This window comes from Macaca fascicularis, chromosome 4, assembly GCF_037993035.2.
Source record: "Macaca fascicularis isolate 582-1 chromosome 4, T2T-MFA8v1.1".
Lineage (NCBI taxonomy): Eukaryota > Metazoa > Chordata > Mammalia > Primates > Cercopithecidae > Macaca > Macaca fascicularis.
In genome coordinates, this window is record NC_088378.1 from 9,142,718 (window position 1) to 9,162,815 (window position 20,098).

Consider the following 20,098-nt stretch of genomic DNA (forward strand, 5'->3'; position numbering starts at 1 on the left):
AACTTTGCACATCATCTAGAGGCTTTATTAACATCTTGAGAGAAAACAAACTTGTAATTGAACATGATGATAGACTCAATAACTTGTTAGGTCTGATTTGTTTGACTAGGTGTAACTTAATTGTAAAACTGGCACTGTTGATTTAACAAAGTGTGCATTTATTATACAGTCCTACAACTTGCATAGTTAGTTTGTATCAGAACTGATCAAATGAGTTACTGGGTTTATGTAATACCCAGTAAGTCGAACACCTCATTATGAAGGCTAAGACACAATAAAGAAGTCACAAGCTAAACAGGCTTTGGCGTCACTATTTTAAGGCTTTATTTATGTACTAGGTAGAGAATGTTGTGGTTATGCTTTATCTGGCATTTTTTGGTTTGTTTTTGCGGAGTTTATGTTTGTTTTTAAAGACAGGGTCTTGCTCTGTTGCCCCTGCTGGTCTCAAATTCCTGGGCTCAAGAGATTCTCCTGCCTCAGCCTCCCAAAAAGCTGGGACTATGGGTATGTTCCACCCTACCCAACTGGCATGTTTTAACTTAGAGAAAATTGAAACTTTATTAGCAAGATTAACAATGAAACCTGTGCACGGATAGGAAGACTTAAAACTAATAGTTGTGTCTTAGAAAAGACTCTGTATCTCACTAACGAGGAACTATTCTAGCCTGGACAGTTTCTGAGGAGAGAGTAACTAGAGAATATCTGTTGCTGCTGTTAGCTACAAACAGGATTTTAGGTTTGTGAGAGGCATTTAGATTGATTTGAAGTGACAGGCTGTCTGTCTTAACTTGATAACTGTGAGAACCTTTCTGATATAGATGTAAGATGCTTATTACGAGTTTATCTCATAAGCAGTAACCACTGCCCTGTATCCTGTTAATATCATTGGAAAATTTGGATGGATAGTCTTTTGACAGGTATAGTTGAGTTTAATCTCAATACACAATGTATATTTGTGTGAGCATTTCTGTATCTTCAATACATATTTCACAGCAATATCTGAATGTATGTTTTTGTTTTTGTGGAGGCTGATTAGACTGTGTCACCACTAACAAAGGGTGACACTTGGAGAATTTTGATCTCATGCAGGGTCCGCCTCGTGGCGGTGCAGCAGTCATCAGCTGGTGGCTTTCAGACCCATGCCACCTTTTCCCCTCTCTGCCCTGTAAGTTGGGGCTGTTTCTGGCGATGGGAGGGCCAAGAGAAGGCAGAACCCGGGGGCGTTTCTTCCTCTCTCTCCAGGGGACGTCTCTGGCAGTGGCTTCATCCCATTCATTGTCACACTGCCAGCCAGACAGCCCAGCTGCAGAGCTGTGGTGACTCCAACAGCTTATCCCATTGTCCCCAGTCCCCAGCCCCAGATGGCAGCTGTGCAATAATGACTCGAATCTCGAGTGGCTTCCTTTCCCTGTTTAGTTCTTCTGTGTTTCCATGCCTCTATAACTAAGCTCATTCAATTCCATCAGTTGAACTACCTGGTGTGGGCCCTGTTTTCCTAACTATACCCAGAGCCATGCAAATAGCTATGCAGTTACGTGTCAAGTACAAACCCTATACCCATTGCAACCTTGTTAGTGAAAAGTGTGTGTCCCTGTTACTTTATCAAGAGGATAGTTTTTTTTTTTCTTTTTTTCTTTTTGGTAATATTAACTAAGAAGGATTTGGAGACTAGAATGGAATTTAACTCTTTGTGAAAATAGATGCAATATTTCATGTGGAAAACATAATTGTTAAACGATATCTATAAACATAAAATTTAGGATGTTCAATAAAAGCTATCAGAAGGATCATGGGTAAATAAGTCAGGTCTTACTGCTAATAATTTTTTCAGATTTGACGGTATTATGACTGTGATAAGCAGGGCTGTCAAGCCAGTTGTCATCTATTTTTACAGTAATTTGAAATCTATCCAATTGTATTTTGGGTTGACTAATTAGCTTCTGACCTTGAACGTGTTTATACAGTTGGATTCTTGGTGTTAATCTAATTTTCAGATTCTGCTGGGTTATTTATTCCATTCTTGTTGCTCTAGTTTTCCTCTTTGTGTGGGGCACTGTTTATGAGTCATGGGTGAAGGGACATACTCAAGTGAGCAGGAGTGGCTTCCAGAAGTGCCACAGTCCGGTTGACATCTTCGTGCTCTTCTCCCCGGGTCCCCCTTTGATTTGTATCGGTCTGGTGTGATTTGGAGGGTCAGGCCTCAACAACGGGGAGGAGAGGGCAAGTGAGTTATGATGAAAGAGAAGAATGGAAGGAAAGGATCACAGCCTTGTCCAGAGAAATGGTAAAAATGTAAGTAGCCTTTCTAAGAACTTGAGGAATACAACTTTGTTGGGTTTTCCATTTAATACTAATAAAGTGGAAAACGGGCTGGGCACGGTGGCTCTTGCCTGTATTCCTAGCACTTTGAAAGGCTGAGGTGGGTGGATCACTTGAGGTCAGGAATTCGAGACCAGCCTGGCCAACATAGTAAAACCCCATCTCTACTAAAAATACAAAAAATTAGCCAGGCGTGGTGGCACAAACCTATGATCGCAGCTGTTCAGGAGGCTGAGACATGAGATTTGCTTGAACCTGGGAGGCATAGGTTGCAGTAAACCAAGATCACGCCACTGCATTCCAGCCTGGGTTACAGGGCGAGACCGTGTCTCAAAAAAATAAAACAAATAAAGATGAAAACGCTTATGGCATTTAGCAGTGTCACAATATAAAGCCAAGCACATTTTCTAAGGCCTTATTTTTTTTCAAGTAGCAAAAGAAATCATTTAGGCTATCATGTGAAAACAAAACAAAACTGGCCAATTGCTGTTATAGATTTTAGCTCCCTAGCTGATTAAGGTTTCCCAGAAGTGACTATTCATATACAAATGAAATGAGTAAGCCCTCGGGAATTACAGCTCCTGGTTAGGTGGGGGAATCTTTTTGTCCCTGATTTATCTGTGAACTAGCATTTGCAAGAGGTGGGGTGGGCTGCTCTGAGTTCCAGCCGGACTTCCTGATGAAGAGGACACTCCCGGCTGCTCCTCCAGAGGACTCTGCTTCCCTAGTGACCGAGAAGCAATTTCCATGGCCAAACCCTGCACACGCTGGAAATCCAACAATGCCACCTTGAGCAGCCTTGCCTCAGGCATAACTACTATTGCTCAGTACTGCTGGAAACGTTTCTTGGGCCACTTGGCTTGGGCCCTGCCATGCCCCAGTGACCTCACAGTGGTGCAGCAGTGCCAGCCTTCTGACCAGCCGTCTTGGACTCCAGCGAGAAAGCTTTCCTGTCTTTGACTTTTTAAATTTTTTAAACTGAGTAATCAAGAGAAACAAAACAGGATTCAGAGACAGTTAATCCCAAAGAATCATGCCACTGTCTGTGAGATGACACCCGTGTGTGAGCAAAGCCGTCCCAGACACCCAAGGTGGAATTTTCGAAAAAGGCCCTTCCAACTTCTGTTGTGTGTTCCCTTATTGGCCGCTGGTTTTGAAAACGGAAATGACAGAAAAGACTTCAACAATCCAGCCCACGGATTGTATAGGAGCAGAAATGACCAGATCGGCCGGGCACAGTGGCTCACACCTGTAATCCCAGCACTTTGGGAGGCCGAGGCGGGTGGATCACCTGAGGTCTGGAGTTCGAGACCAGCTGACTAACATGGTGAAACCCCATCTCTACTAAAAATACAAAAAATTAGTTGGGCATGGTGGCACATGCCTATAATCCCAGCTAGTCAGGAGGCTGAGGCAGGAGAATCAATTGAACCCGGGAGTCGGAGGCTGCAGTGAGCCAAGATCGCACCATTGCACTCCAGCTTAGGCAAAGCTCCATCTAAAACAACAACAACAACAAAAAACCACTCTGCTAATTAGCCTGTAAGAAAAGGTGTTGTTGAATTCTCCATGAGCCTCTGATGTGTCTGCTCATCTCTGAGGGAGGCACTACCTTGTTCTGACCCACCTTTTCAAGGAAGTTTTAGAGCAAATGACCTTGAAAGTAGAGAAGATAATGTTTCTCTCCAGATCAGAAGGCAAAGATGCTTATTGTGCAGTATAATAAAGACAATGTCTCCCTTCAGGATGAAAGGATGGCTTGCTTAGAACTACTTATAGAAGATTTGAGTTCCCTAAGCTCAAGGTCCTCAGCTGCGATGCAAAACCCCTGTACCTGTAGAATCTGACTTAGCCCATCTGCTTCAACCCTGAGAGAGACATGTGGAGGGGAACTGGTATAATATGATGCTCATGCTTCTTTCTCCCTGTGCTCTGAGTTCTGCAGTCCTTTGTCTCTGATCCAGGAGTCTCTTGTCTTCTGTCAGCTTTTATGATACTGCGGCAAACTAATTTGTTACTTCCAAGATTTTACTTGCAAGCTGGGTAAAATCTCACATTCTTCACAGTTCTTGCCAGTTATTCTAGTACTACACAAAAACATTCTTTCATAAAAATTGTGGGAGAAAGCACTGAAATTTACTGATGAGGCATACATATTTAATATAGGGTTGGCAATGTGTGTTTTAGTTTTATCACACTGTATGAATTACTAGAATTTTTCAACTATCTGTAACTTCTTATACCATTATCTATGAACACCTACCCCCCAATAAAAAGACTTTTATCTGGCTGAATTTTATCTGGTGTTAGAACAATTTGTGATTTGTTAGCTGAATGTCTACTGCAGCTTTCTGAAGGTAAGAAAAAACATAAATGCTTTATATCTATTTATCTGTATATGAAACACTTTCTCAATAGTCCTGCCAACTCAGCTATTTTGGAGGAATTACTTTATGTTTTGAATGAGGATTTCCTTCATGTCTGCAAAAAACAGTCATAGCTAGCTCAGTGTATTTCATAAGGGTCAGTCATGTCCTTCAGACTTTTCGTTGTGGTGTTCAGACATTGTTTTAAATCTCTTTCTCAATACCCTTGAGCTGGCCATTGAAGGATTTGTCACATTTCAAAAGATTAAGTAAAAATAATGGGATGCTATGTTCAGGAAAACAACATAACCAAACAAAAAAATCAGCCAGCATGATTTCCATGCTGCTGTGGGGGAAGGTCCTGGACTCATGGGCAGGACTCCACAGGCATGCCTGAGCCTGGACCCATCACACACACTGGACATCCCTTCCACTCCAGCAAGACTCCACACACACGCCTCCATGGGCTGAGGACTGTAAGTGTGAGGGCCGGTTGATATTCCACTGCCCCAGATAGGATAGGTTTAGTTAACTAAATTATACCACCTGGGATTGGTGAGCCTTGTAGTGAAGAACAGCCTGGGTTCCAAATCCCTGACTTTGGGATACTTCTTTTTAAAATGGCACACTCAGCCGGGCGCAGTGGCCCACACCTGTAATCCCAGCACTTTGTGAAGCTGAGGCAGGTGGATCACTGGAGTTCGAGACCAGCCTGGCCAACATGGTGAAACCCTGTCTCTACAAAAATGCAAAAATTAGCCTGGCATGATGACGGTTGCCTGTAATCACAGCTTCTTGGGAAGCCAAGGAGGGAGAATCACTTGAACCTGGAAGACGGAGGTTGCAGTGAGCCAAGATTGCGCTAATGCATTCCAGCCTAGGCAACAGAGTGAGAGTGTGTCTCAAAAAAAAGTAAAATGGCACACTCCAGATTTTTGAGAGTCACATATTTTACGTAAGATGTAGCATTATTTTCAGACATGGTAAGCGACCGGCTGCAGCAGCGGACTTACAAGAGAGTAACTAGAGTTGACTCACTTTGCCTCTGATGTTGGTGGAGCTCAAGGTTTCTCACGGTGTATTGCCCTGAGTGGCAGGAACAACATCACCTGGCAAGTTGTTAGAAATGCGAATCTTGATGCCATCCCAGAATTTACAAAATCCCAGGGTGGGTTCAGCGATCTCTGGTTTAACAAACCCGTGCCCTCTCCCACCCAAGTAATTCTGAGGCACACAACAGCTTCAGACCAAGGGGTGTTGCTCAGGGTGTCACATGTCAGAGGAGAATGAGGTTAGTAAATTATAAATAGGAAAAGAAGAAAATAAATGTTGCAGTCAAACATATAAGGGGATAACATATAGCATTCATTAAATAAATGATAAATAGCATTGATTCAATAGTGTTGATTAATCTATTGTTTTTCATTTAAGAAGTATATGTCAGGCCAGGCACGGTGGCTCACACCTGTAATCCCAGCACTTTGGGAGGCCAAGGCGGGTGGATCACAAGGTCAGGAGATCGAGGCCATCCTGGCTAAAACGGTGAAACCCTGTCTCTACTAATACAAAAAATTAGCCGGGTGTGGTGGCAGGCACCTGTAGTCCTAGCTACTCGGGAGGCTCATGCAGGAGAATGGCGTGAACCCGGGAGGCAGAGTTTGCTGTGAGCCGAGATTGCGCCACTGCACTCAAGCCTGGGCGACAGACACTCCATCTCAAAAAAAAAAAAAAAGAGAAGTCATGCCTATCCTATGTCAGTCACTGTTAAGAATACAAATATAAATAAAGCATTCTACAAATGTCTCATCGTGGACAACTGTGGCCTGCAGGGAAAAATCCAACTTGCCACATATTTTGTATAAAAGGTTTTATTAGGACACAGCGACACCCATTCATTTGCATACTGCTTATGGCTATTTTTAGCTACAAGGCCAAGTTGAGAAGTGTGACAAAGGCCATATAACCCACAAAACCAAAAACACTTAATATTTAATATCTGGCACTTTACAGCAAAGTTTGCCAATACCAGGTCAAGGGTTTTAAGGGAAAATCCTTTCCACATTTCAGGTAGTTAAACACTAGTGGAGTTAGGAGTAAGTATGGTACGCAGGGGTTAGTCTGTCATCCAGTAATATATATGTATTATTTTTTCAGTAGCAGAAAATTTAGCTTCACAGACGTTAGTATCATGGAAGGCATACAGACTGTGGGACAAGAAGCAGAGCAATTGCTGGCTTGGTGTATGAGTGAACAGAAGGAGAGTGAGAACAAATATAGAAGTTAGAAAAGGAACAAGTGAAGAAAAAATGTGGCTGAGAAGGGAGAATATTATCAATCAAAAGAACGTGACCTATGTGAAAAGCTAAAATGAGGGAGTATGTGGCAGGACCTGGCTGGGGAAAGGAACTAAGCAGCAGCAAGATACTGGATTGGAACATTCCCGTTGCCTGGCACAGAGGGTGGGCGGCAGAGTCTTTGCGGGAATGCTGAAGTGTTGATGCCAGGCAGAAAAGGGGCACATTCCAGATGGGGCTGGGAGAGCCATGCTCTGCTGCACTCTTGGCTGGGATGTAGTGGGCTGATCTCATCTCACTGAAACCTCAAGTGATTCTCCCGCCTCAGCCGGGCTCCAGCGGTTTTCCTGCCTCAGCCTCCCGAGTAGCTAGGATTACGGTCATGTGCCGCCACGCCCGGCTAATGTTTGTATTTTTAGTAGAGATGGCGTTTCGCCATGTTGGCCAGGCTGGTCTCGAACTCCTGACTTCATGATCCGCCCGCCTCAGCCTCTCAAAGTGCTGGGATTACAGGCGTGAGCCAACGCACCCAGCCTCTGCTGCACTTCTGTGTCTACCAGGAGTCCATGTGTACTTATGTGGCTATTTACAGTAGGGCTCTCTCAATTCCTGACTCTGCTAAATGACTAACCATGTAGTGATACTGGAGAAAAAGCACTGGATTTCCCTGCGGGGAGCTTGAGTTACTTCTCGGCTTCACCTCTTAACTGTTTGACCGCGGGCACCTCATTTCATGGCTTCGCGCCTCCCTTTCCTCATTAGTGAGAGGCTTCCTCCCACCTCCACGCCGTGTGATTCTTCTAGACTCACTTATTATCATTGAAGGGCATGGCTAAATGAAGGCCACAGCGTACTTCTCCAGCTCCCTCGCTTAAAGAGCAAAAGAATAGCAGAGACTCAGGGCCCTTCTGAAAGGGAAATGTTGACCACTTTGGCACAAGGTCATCCTTTCCTGGGAAAGGTTTGCTGCTGATTTATCTCCATCTCACACCTCATCACAGATGTCTTCTCTTGCCCAAAGAGATTGTTTACTGTCGAAATGTTTAGAGGAAAAACGAGCAGCCGGGATTCATGTGTGTGATTATATTTAACTTTCTTTCAGGAATTTTTCTTTAAATGTGGAGCACACCCCACCTCTGACAAGGAAACATCAGTAGCTTTGCACCTGATCGCAACAAATAGTCGGAACATCACTTGCATTACGTGCACCGACGTCAGGTAAGGATCTAAAAATAGTGTCACTCCCCGCTCCTTACTTTCCCAATGCTGTTCTGCCACACGAGCCTTCCTCAGTGAACTCTCTTCCCTGGGGAGTATCTGCTTTATTTTGATGCTTCTGTCCAATTTGGGTATGTTTTAATGTGATGAAACTATTTAAAATGCCAGTGACTTTGTTTAAGTAGGTAAATAGGGTCCTAAGATGGGAGATGGCATATCTAAAATAGTGTATATAATCTTAGTTGATATTAAAGTATAAGCTCACATATTTGAGTATAAAATGTAAACTCATCCATTAAGTTCAAAAACAAAATGAAAATATGGTGCTAACATTAGGAATGTTAACATTAGGCATGTGCCACCATGCCCAGCTAATTTTTTGTGTTTTTAGTAGAGACAAGGTTTCCCCATGTTGGCCAGGCTCGTCTCAAACTCCTGACCTCAGGTGATCTGCCCACCTCAGCCTCCCAAAGTGCTGGGATTACAGGCGTGAGCCACTGCGCCCGGCCAGGAATGGAAAAACAATTTATGAACACCATAACATATAGCCCATACATTTTATTTTTAAAATGTCTTTTCCATACATTTCAGTTCTCCATATTTGCCTATATTTATGCTGAGGCTTCGCACACATTCATACACTCAAAATGAAAGCATGTAGCTAGTTTGGGACCTTGTTATTTCTAATCCCAGTGATCACAAGAAAAGCAAGCAAATGTGGAGATGGCCCTGTTAGTGAAAAAAGGGAAAATGACTCAATGTGAATTGCGGTGTAGGAGCCAAGGACAAAGTGGAAGAAACTGAGTCTGTTTGCTCTGCAGAGTAGGCAGTTCAGAGTAGAATTCCTTACTCTACACTTTTCGAATGGACAGAGAAAACAAATTAGCTTCATTACATGTTCGTTGAGGTTGACTATGAAGCTCAAATTGGAATAGTGAGAACTTAGCCCTGATATCAGGATGAATTTTTTTTTTTTTTTTTTTTGGGGGGGGAAGGAGTTTCCCTGTTGTTGCCCAAACTGGAGTGCAATGGCGCGATCTTGGCTCACTGCAACCTCCACCTCCCGGGTTCAAGTGATTCTCCTGTCTCAGCCTCCCAAGTAGCTGGGATTACCGGCATGCACCACCACGCCAGGCTAATTTTGTATTTTTAGTAGAGACGGTTTCTCCATGTTGGTCAGACTGATCTCGAACTCCCGACCTCAAGTGATCTGACCGCCTCAGTCCCGCCAAGTGCTGAGATTATAGGCGTGAGCCGCTGTGCCTGGCCCAGGAAGAACTTTTTAATGAAATGCCAAAATGAATAAAGTAAAAGAATCTATTGTTTCAGACTTTTAAGCAAAAATAGTCTTATACCCCAATCGTTTTAAGTGTTGTCTTTCTTTGGCTTTTGGAACTGTATTAGATGGTCTTTTAAAGTTGCTTTAAACTCTGTGATTTCCTGATAAGCAAATATTCACACTCCTATCAGGCTATTTCTATACTCTAATAAATTAAAATTAAAATGTTGATTAATAGAAGCCCAAAAACCTTAACGACATCTGTTGAACAAACGTGTTTCCAAGAAGGAATAAAAATGAGACATGATTTTCCCTTTGCTGCATGTTTAGTCACTGCTGTGGCAGGAAGCACCACAATATTGCCTTTAAAATGCAGCGCTTCAGCCTCTCTTGGCAAGGTGAATGATTGCGTGCGGCTAACGCTTTCAACATGCAAGAAGAACAGCTAAGATGGGGATTCTGGTGTTTCAGGAAAGGAATTGGAAAGTGCTAAAAGTGAGGGCTTGACTGCTCTGATAGCAGTAGGTAATTAAAGTCACTTTTCAGTTTTTCAAAGGAAAAATTCAAAATACTCTTCTGTAAGTTAGAAAGCAGCTCATCAGCCAGTGTTTTAAACTTTCCATTACGGTTGGTAACGATGACATTAAAATATGTGGTGATGATGGTATTATCTTACAAAGAGCGTTGCCCTCCCCGTTTCCTGCTGTTACACTGTCACTTTCGTATTAATAACTGGTAATATCTTTGAAAGACAATGAGCCACCTCCCAGATACACAGGATGATAATGGCTGGAAAAATAATATTGTCACATTAATTTTTTTCGTAGGATAACTTTTGGGAGAATTCATACATAGAAGAGTATGTGTGAATACATACGCTTATATGTATTCATATATATACACATATACATACATACACGTATATACACATATATACACATATATATGTATATACACATATATACATATATGCATATACATATATACATAAGATACATATATCCAGTTGCATCTTAAGGGTGTGTGTATATAACCAACCACTTGATTGAATAAGGCCCCTTCTCGTGTAAGGGAGCCAAATGCCCCATATGTAGGAAAGAGAGAAGAACTCTTTCTTCTGACTTCGAGGGCTCCATGTGTAAGGACATTATGAGCACCTGCACAGACACTCCATGCCGTTTGGTGACCATTGTGGGGTTTTTCCTGATCATGCTTTCTTTTTACATTTAGAAATCATTCACAATAAACTCTAAAAAATGTTATAAGTGACCAGATGCGGTGGCTCACGCCTGTAATCCCCACACTTTGTGAGGCCGAGGCGGGTGGATCACCTGAGGTCAGAAGTTTGAGACCAGCCTGGCCAGCATGGTGAAACCTCGTCTCTACTAAAAATACAGAAATTAGCCAGCGTAGTGGTGCATGCCTATAGTCCCAGCTACTCGGGAGGCTGAGGCAAGAGAATCGCTTGAATACGGGAGGTGGAGGTTGCAGTGAGCCAAGATTGCGCCACTGCACTCAAGCTTAGGTGACAGCAGCAAAACTCCATCTCAAACAACAACAACAAAAAAAAAGTGTTAGAAGTTATTTTTACCCTAATGCTTAGTAAAATTTCTGTTTAATTTGTTCCTATCTCTTGATTATGCCTAAATATTTGCAGTGTGTGTGTGCTGTATAATTATGTTGTATATAGTTTTGTATCGTACTTTTTCCTTTTAGCATGACATTACGATAAATTTTCTCTGTACCCGGCATGTATGTGGTGGCTCATGCCTGTAATCCCAGCATTTTGGGAGTCCGGGTAGGCAGATTGCTTGAGCTCAGGAGTTCAAGACCAGCCTGGGCAACATGGCAAGACCCTGTCTCTACAAAAAATATAAAAATTAGCCACGTGTGATGGCATGCACCTGTAGGCCCAGCTACATGGGAGGCTGAGGCAGGAAAATGGCTTGAGCCTGGGAGGTCAAGACTGCATTGAGCTGTTTGTGCCACTGCACTCCAGCCTGGGTGACAAAGTGAGACCCTGTCTCAAAAAAATAAAAAATGAAAATAATAATAAATTTTCTCTGCCATGAACACAGTTTTGAAAAAATAGGTACCTAAAATTCTGTTATGTGGGTGTATGCTGTTGTAGGACTTTGTCCTTAGTTCAGCTAAAAATGGGGTCCTTGTCACACAACCATGAAAAATTAGGCCCGCAGACTCTTTGAAGGGTGAGAAAAATGAAATTTGTTGGGCAAAAAGGAAAACAAAAAGGGTAACAGGGACTCTCAGCAAAGCAAGATGAATATAGATGAAAATCTATAAAGCAAGATGAATACAGATGAAAATAATAGATGAAAATCAGAGGATAGTATTAATTTATCTGTAAATATAGTTTCTGTGTACTCCTTATCATACTGGGAAATAAAATATTAAGCCTCCAACTGATTGAACAGACTCCCCCCTGGTCAAGGGGACCGTGGAGACACCTTGGAAGCTGAGTTCCAGCCACGATGGGGTGGGAGGTCAGACCGGCCTGTTATGCCCCCGCCCTCACTAACCACCTCTAGGCTTCCTTTCCTAGGGGCTAAACAGAAACCAGACAGGTTTTCCCACATCACCAACTGAAATCCCAGGTACTACGCCGTTCAGGAGACACCAGGCTCCTCCCCGCCCGCCAACAGGGTGAACTTCCCAAGGCTCCACCCTTTCTCCCAGTGCGCAGGCTGGTCAGTTTCTCTGGGTACCCCCTTGGGTAGCTTGGCTGTCTCAGTTCTATTTAACCATTTCCCCACTTGAGCATTTACTTACAGTTTTAAAAAAAAAAAAAATAAGACTGAAAACCGTATTATTTTACAGATATCGTTGACTGCATGCGTCGGCGCTAAGAGCACAGTCATAACAGTGGTTGTAGGTCCACGGTAATGGACATTTGTTAGGTTGTTGATCCGTATCGTCACCTTCCTTTCCAGAAACACTGCTCCAGTTCTGATCTGGCTTCCCAGGTTTGAGAGGGCTCCCTCCTGCCTCTCTTTCAGCATTGCATATGCTCATAATTTTTGTCTTTGCCTATGTGATAAAGGAGATTTTTTATTATTATTGTTTTGTTATTTATGAATTCAAGAATTTCTCACTCGCTTATTTGCATTTTTTATTGTGAGAGAACAATGCCAAACTTTCTCTGTACGAAAGCTGTACAGAAAGTCTACAAAACAGATCTGGTTTCAGCAATTGCTTTCTCTTTCACTATTCATAATATCACGGTGTCCTTTATAAACAGACAGTTTACTGTCTTTTGAATTTATGTTTAAATATATTGCTTTGGTCTTTAAAAATATTATATTTTCCTGGAGATAAATCAAATTCCTAATTACAGACTTAAAAATAAAAGAGTGTTTTAAATCTATTTTTATTTTATAATTGTTTTACTTATGTATATATATGTGTATTAATTATACGTCATTAATCAAATTAGACATAATTAACCACATAATAAATGAAAATCAGAGGATAGTATTAATTTATCTGTAAATATAGTTTCTGTGTACTCCTTATTACTGGGAAATAAAAATAAAATTGTTAGCCTCCAACTGACTAAACAGAATCTCTCCTGGTCAAGGGGGCCGTGGAGAAACCTTGGAAGCTCAGTTCAAGCCATGATGGGGTGGGAGGTCAGACAGGCCTGTTATGCACCTGCCCTCACTAACCACCTCTAGGCTTCCTTCCCTAAGGGCTAAACAGAAACCAGGCCTTTGAAAGGACTCCACACTGAGGCCAGGCGTGGTGACTTACACCTGTAATCCCAGCACTTTGGGAGGCTGAGGTCGCAGATCACTTGAGGCCAGGAGTTTGAGACTAGCCATGGCCAACATGGGGAAATCCCATCCCTACTACTAATACAAAAAAAAAAAAAATTCACAGGCTTGGTGGCACGCGCCTATAATCCCAGCACTCAGGAGGGTGAGGCAGGAGAATCACTTGAACCTGGGAGGTGGAAGTTGCATTGAGGCGCGATCATACCACTGTACTCCAGCCTGGGTGACAGAGTGAAACTGTGTCTCAAAAGAAAAAAAAGACTCCACACTGATAATGTCGATCACTGGCTTATATCTTCCCAGGTACAGAACAAAGGCAAGATGAGATAAATCAGTCCTTCACCCTCCCTGAGACAGCTGTTTCCTCTATTCCGATTTTCTTTAAATGTTCACCTTATCTTATGTAAAATGTAGGTTTACTGGGCACTAACTAAAAGCTCACAAGTATATAATCATCACAAGTGTGTCTCACTGCCTCCTCCTTTTAAGGACAATGCATAAACGCTAAATCTCCTGAGAACCTCTTAGGGAAAAAACAGCCACAGATGTATCTGTGACTTGCATTTTTCCCAGGCCTGCTCTCAAGCTGGAATAACAGACCTTGATGACTGAGCCTTCTGCCTCAGTCACTCATTGCGGTTGTCAATACTAATGAAAGTAAGAATTTTGTTTTTGTGCTTTACAAATATAAAGTAATAAGAGACCCATCACTATACAATAAGAGACCCATCACTCTTTCATTTACCTTTTTAATAATAATTCAAATGCTCTAATGCCAAAAAGCTAACTTTTTGACCTTAAGAGAATAGCACAATTTCTTTGGCCTTCGGTTTCTGTGCAAAATCCAGGATTTTAAGTAGGTCATCTACGAGGCTCTGACTGGTTCTAAGGACTGCAAAAGGGAGGAATAAGATTTCTTCATAGCTTATGAATTGATTGAGACAGTTGCAAAACTACTTGCATTTAGTCCTGTCTGTTGACAAATGCAGAAATCAAAGATGAAGTCTGCAATGATGCTGCCTACCAAATCACATATATGTGGTTGTAACACGTAGGCAGATGTATAAGAGACATGTGTGACTCACGGCCAGATTTTAGGCTTACAATTTAATTCAGATACATGATTTGTGTCCTTTGAGTTTACATTTGACATAAAATATTTTACTCTTTCTTAGACCAGGCGCGGTGGCTCATGCCTGTAATCCCAGAACCTTGGGAGGCCAAGGTGGGCAGATCATGAGATCAGGAGTTCGAGACCAGGCTGGCCAACATAGTGAAACCCCATCTCTACTAAAAATACAAAAATTAGCTGGGCATGGTGGTGTGTGCCTGTAGTCCCACCTACTTGGGAGGCTGAGGCAGGAGAATCGCTTGAACCTGGGAGGCAGAGGTTGTGGTGAGCCAAGATCGTGCCACTGTATTCCAGCCTGGGTGACAAAGCGAGACTCCGTCTCAAAACAAACAAACAAACAAAATATGTTACTCTTTCTTAAGGGAAAAAGTGAACTATGTGGGAAACAGAATGTCCTGAGGTTTTTTGTGAAGCCACAGGTTCCCTTCTGGCATCAAGCCTTGCTTCTCCTCTCCTTACCAAAATAGTGACTTGATCTTCGCCCTTCAGGCTTGTCAGTTGATAGTTGGAGGTTTATGAATGTAAGCATAACAAGCTGAACAAAAAGCAAGAACTGGATTAAGCACAGTAAGTCTAGCACTTGCAGGCAACATGGCTGCCTTGTTTAGTATTTCCAATAGAAGTTACGACAGAAGGTTCAGAACATGCTTGGGTGCCTAAGTCATATGAAAATGGCATGGGTAAGCCAGAGGGATACCAGAATTCTTTCCCTAAACAGCATGTGTGTCTTGGGGTTCACCCTTTGTCAGTGTCTCCCAAACGAAGATATTTCTGCCCTTTCAATCTCTCTTTACAGTGCTAGTCTTCTAAAATTTTTAAAATGTAAAATTTGAAAACATACAAAATAGAAAAATCCTCATCATGATATTGAGGACTAAACTCCGATTTTTTTAATCGTACCCAAATTCCTATCTAAGGGGTCTGGGGAGTCATGTCCTACAGTTCATATATTCTCATCAGATAGGTTTTATTTAACCCTATTTATTGTGACTACTTTCCAAACTGACTTTGGGATAACATTATGAGACAAGGAAGAAAAACAAAATATTTTACCCCGAAACGTGTTTCTTTGCTGTATCTTGAAATGGCCCCGCAAAGCTATCCTTTGTGGGGGAAAATTTGCATCTGTTACATAGCTAGATATTTTTAACATAGCTAGCTAGATTTTTTTCTATGTAGATAACATAGCTAGATATTTGTCTTCCAGACCTTCCCAATCGTAAAGAGATTAACTAAAAATTTAGCACCTTTTAAAGATCTGAATAGGAGACATTTGTCATCTGTTGTCTCTGAGGGTAGCCATTATAAGACTTTAAAAGAACCTTGGTCTCCACAATCTTTTATCTTAACCTGAACATTCCCTTTCTATCCATCCCAGGTCTTTAGACAAACTCAACCAAATGCCAACCAGAAAGTGTTTACATTTACCTGTGGCCTGGAAGCCCCCAGCTTTGAGTTGTCCCGCCTTTCTAGACCAAACTAATGTATTTCTGAAATGTGTTTGATTGATGTCTCATGCCTCCTTAACATGTATAAAACCAAGCTTGCCCCAGCCACCTTGGGTATGTTCTCAGGACCTCCCGAGGGCTGTGTCATGGACCAGTGTCACTCACATGTCGCTCAAAATATATCTCTTTAAATATTTTACAGAGTTTGACTCTTTCCGTTGATAGAAGGCACCTAGTGAATCTCTGCACTTTCTCTCACCTTTAATCAGTATTCCTCAGTTTTCAAAGCTGAAGAAGACTGAAAAATAGCCAGTTTAGCTTAGTCAGAATTTAACCTTTGAGATACATGTTTGAAAACCCAGGTCCCTGTCGGGCATTAAATCCAAAAAGCTGTTCTACCATGTTATTTCCCTCAACTCTTCCAATAAAGACTTATGCTTTTGATGTCATTGTTGTTTGATATAAATGGTTTCATAATTGCCTTCAAATTTGTCCTAAAACAAAATTCATTCGGCTTATTGAAGCAGTGCCACAATGGATCACAGACTTAAAAGATTTACTTGGGCCTGGGGATTAGCCAAGATTTATCTCAAAGTCCATATGTACTTTCTCCAGGTGTACCTCGGGGAGAATGATTTAAAGATAATTTGACTGGATTTTGGTATGCATTCGTTCGTTCATTTAACAAAGAGAGATAGGGAATGGAGATCTTAGTTACAATTCCCTTTGAATGCATTTGTTAGGTCTTAGGCTTCTTTTGTCAATTCACATGTTAATTTTGGCTATAGTTGGCATTCTGTTGTGACTTAGAATTACTGTGTAAGTTCTTTGTCAGTCTTATTTTTGACAATACCAATAGCTACTTTCCATTAACTTAAGATTTTCTTAAAATTTGGGCATCAGATGAGACCTGATAGTTTATCTAGTCATCAGGCTCTGAGGAGCATGGTGAGAAACTCAGGTATACGTCCAAAAAATTTAACTAGAATCTTTAACACAGCCTTTTACAGTAAGTGGCTTTCTTTCTGTAATGGAAATTGTTGGAAGTTTTTTATGTGTTGTAGCGCCAGTGTTTGTGCACACAAAGCTACATATTCCTCCCATTAGACCCAAATATGTTTATATTATAATAAACAGGGATATGTTCTAGAGTCGAATGGAAAATCTTACAACTTTTTAAGATGAAAGAGAAAACTTCAAAGATATATCTTCTAGCTTGAAGCAGGCTACTTCACACCGTGCCCCAGGCCCCATAGGAGTAAATTCTATCTCCTTATGCCAGGAGTGATTCTTTTCTGAAAAGTGTGACACACCCTCATCTAATCCAGTCTTGAGGGAGGGCTGCTATAAGCCCTTCCAAAAAGAATCTTTGCATAAAGCCTCCAATAACAGGTGATCACCATGCTCCCTTTGAGATTCAGATGCAGTGCTTAATGACCTGAAATTTTTTAGCTACGTTAATTTGAAATAATTCGGGCTTCCATCTTATAAATGAAGAAATTGAATGTATCACATTAAAAAAAATTACATCTGATCACACCACAAGGAAGTGGTTAAGCCAGTCTACAAACCAAAGTCCACATGGCTTGCCTTGCTTTTCTTTCATTGCAACTTCCCCTCTACCCTGCATGGTCCTGACTTTCTCTGTACAGTAAGAAGCAAGGCTATCTGGTGAGGCCAGAAGGTGAATTTGTATGTGAAAAGGAAAATGTAGCAGTAAAGTGAGATTCAGAGAAAAGAAAAAGTTGAACTCGCTGTTGTCCTGTGTGTCTGCCTTTAAAAAGCCAGTAAGAGTGGAAAAATACAGAGCTGCCTCCAAGTCTGCTGCTCTGCAAAATTGCAGGCTGCTTGCAGGGCAAGACCCAGATTGACTGACATGCCAGTGTGACTGGTCCTCCCCACAGTGGCCAGCACAAGACTGTGCATCAAAGAGATTTAAATAAATGCTGACTTAAAGGTAAATCTGTTTCACGCAGTGCAACAAACAGAAAGCAAACTATTTGCACATGAAACAATCTCCTTTTAAAAATCCCTTCTGAATTTAATAGACTAATTGAGTTAATTATTTAACTCAAATAAAACAATGAATTGGTCAGAAATCAATGGAGATTTTTAAGGAGATATTAGAAATAAGGGGGAATGTCCAATTTTGAAATCCAAGTCACAGATATAGATTATGCTGCCATATTATTTGGGTCAGTTACTTATGAAAACATAGAAGAAATATTTTATCCCCACTGATACTTCGAAATGTGAACCATGTCAGTTTTAATGTCAGTCAGAGGCCTTCATTTCTCCCGTGGTGAACCTGTGGGCTTCAGATCTGAGCAGCTGCATTAGCAGAGCTTCCTAGAGATGTTACAGGTTCTTGGGCATGAAATTCTTAGGCCTTACCTTCTCATTTAACTGTCATCGCAGGTGCGCAGCAACCCCTGCTGGGAAGAGCGGGGGCAATATTGCAAATCCTCCTGGACCAATTTTGTATCCGTTAAGGTCAACCTTGCGTGTTGTAACTGTCTGGATTTTAAGCAGTTCATTTTCTGTTGGTGGGTGTTTTTGTTTCTTTGTTTTTTGTTTGTTTTTGTTTTTGTTTTTGTTTTTGTTTTGAGACAGAGTTTGGAGTTTTGCTCTTGTCACCCAGGCTGGGGTGCAATGGCTTGATCTTGGCTCACTGCAACTTCTGCCTCCCGGGTTCAAGCAATGCTCCTCCCTCAGCCTCCTGAGTAGCTGGGATTAAAGGCATGTGCCACCATGCCCGCTAAGTTTATATTTTTAATAGAGACAGGGTTCCTCTATGTTGGCCAGGCTTGTCTCGAACTCCTGACCTCAGGTGATCCACCAGCCTTGGCCTCCCAAATTGCTGAGATTACAGATGTGAATCACCATGCCTGACCTGTTGGTGGATGAGAAGAAAGATGGAGCGGCTGGGCGAGGTGGCTCATGCCTGTAATCCCAACACTTTGGGAGGCCAAAGCAGGTGGATCTCGAGGTCAGGAGTTCAAGACCAGCCTGACAAACATGGCAAACCCCCGTCTCTGCTAAAAATACAAAAATTAGCCAGGTGTGGTGGTGTGCACCTGTATTCCCAGCTACTCAGGAGGCTGGGTTAGGAGAATCACTTGAACCTGGGAGGTGGAGGTTGCAGTGAGCTGAGATTGCACCACTGCCCTCCAGCCTGGGTGACAGAGTGAGACTCCTTCTCAAAAAAAAAAAAAAAAAAAAAAAAAAAATGTGCTACATTCCTGAAGCGTCTAAGAGACCCTTGCTAAAACTTTGTTGACAGTAAAGCTTTGTTTTTAAGGTCCATTTTCACCTGAAAGAAATACCCACAGTGTTTACATAACTACTTTTTTTAAAGAAAACTATTGCATTACTTGTGCATTTATTTCTAATGGCAATTTTATCCTTATAATTAGCAGTTTGTTATAAACTAGATAAGGGGAAGAAGTTACTTTTCATTGCAAATAATGTTTGTGCCAGTTCATATCTGCAGATAGAAATTTTAAAGTGCTGGGACACTTTTTAGTGATTAGCAATAATGTGATCTGCCTTGCCTTCTAGAAACATCCTTTAATGTAGCTATATTTTCTCATGACATTTAGAATTAAGTATTTGGAAATGTATCCTTTGTAGCTTTCAAAGTCTGTAGAGCTATTTGTGACAAAATAAGCAATAATTTCAGAAACCCAGAGTGCAAAGTTATTTATCGAGCAAGGGTCACGGTGTGTTGATTCTGTTCCTTGTCAATTTGACAAATTCTGCGTCACAGGAAACATGGCCTCACGTGCTATATCTTCTGTGCACTGGAAGTGGAATTTCAAGAGTTTCTAGATCTAAATGTAGATTTTCACACTAAGAGGTACTGGCCTACACAGATATACCAGCATTCTGTTATATCAGTATCACAGGCGAAGCAGTTTCATGCAGGCATCTGAGATCTTTAATATCTCCTCTACCATCAAAGATAAGGGAAAAGTAGATCAGTCTGTTCATTCAGTAGATATTTATTGAGTTCATCTGTGGCTCAAGAAACTATTCCGGGTGCTTCAAGCTGAGATAAAGCCTTGCATTTCTGATCAAGCCTGATGCATTTCTGTCGATGGCAGGGAAAACCATTGACAGGGACACTCTCTGGCAGGTGAGGGTGTGGTGGAACCGGGCTAGTTCAAGCAAGGCAGAAGGTGTTAACACCTCTCGTTCATTTTCACTGTATTGTGATGGAACAGGGACCCAAACTTTATCTCTTTA

General features: G+C 41.7%; 1 protein-coding gene across 8 annotated transcripts in view; it reads left to right on the forward strand.

The window, feature by feature from the left end:
- The window catches only part of PRKN (parkin RBR E3 ubiquitin protein ligase), a 1,364,839-nt gene that overhangs the window by 738,197 nt on the left and 606,544 nt on the right, over window positions 1–20,098 (forward strand). For all 8 annotated transcript variants that reach the window (XM_065543170.2, XM_045390376.3, XM_045390380.3 and 5 more), the window contains one exon: window positions 8,082–8,197. In XM_065543170.2, the coding sequence (XP_065399242.1) occupies window positions 8,082–8,197 (116 nt within the window). The remainder of the gene's footprint in view (window positions 1–8,081; window positions 8,198–20,098) is intronic.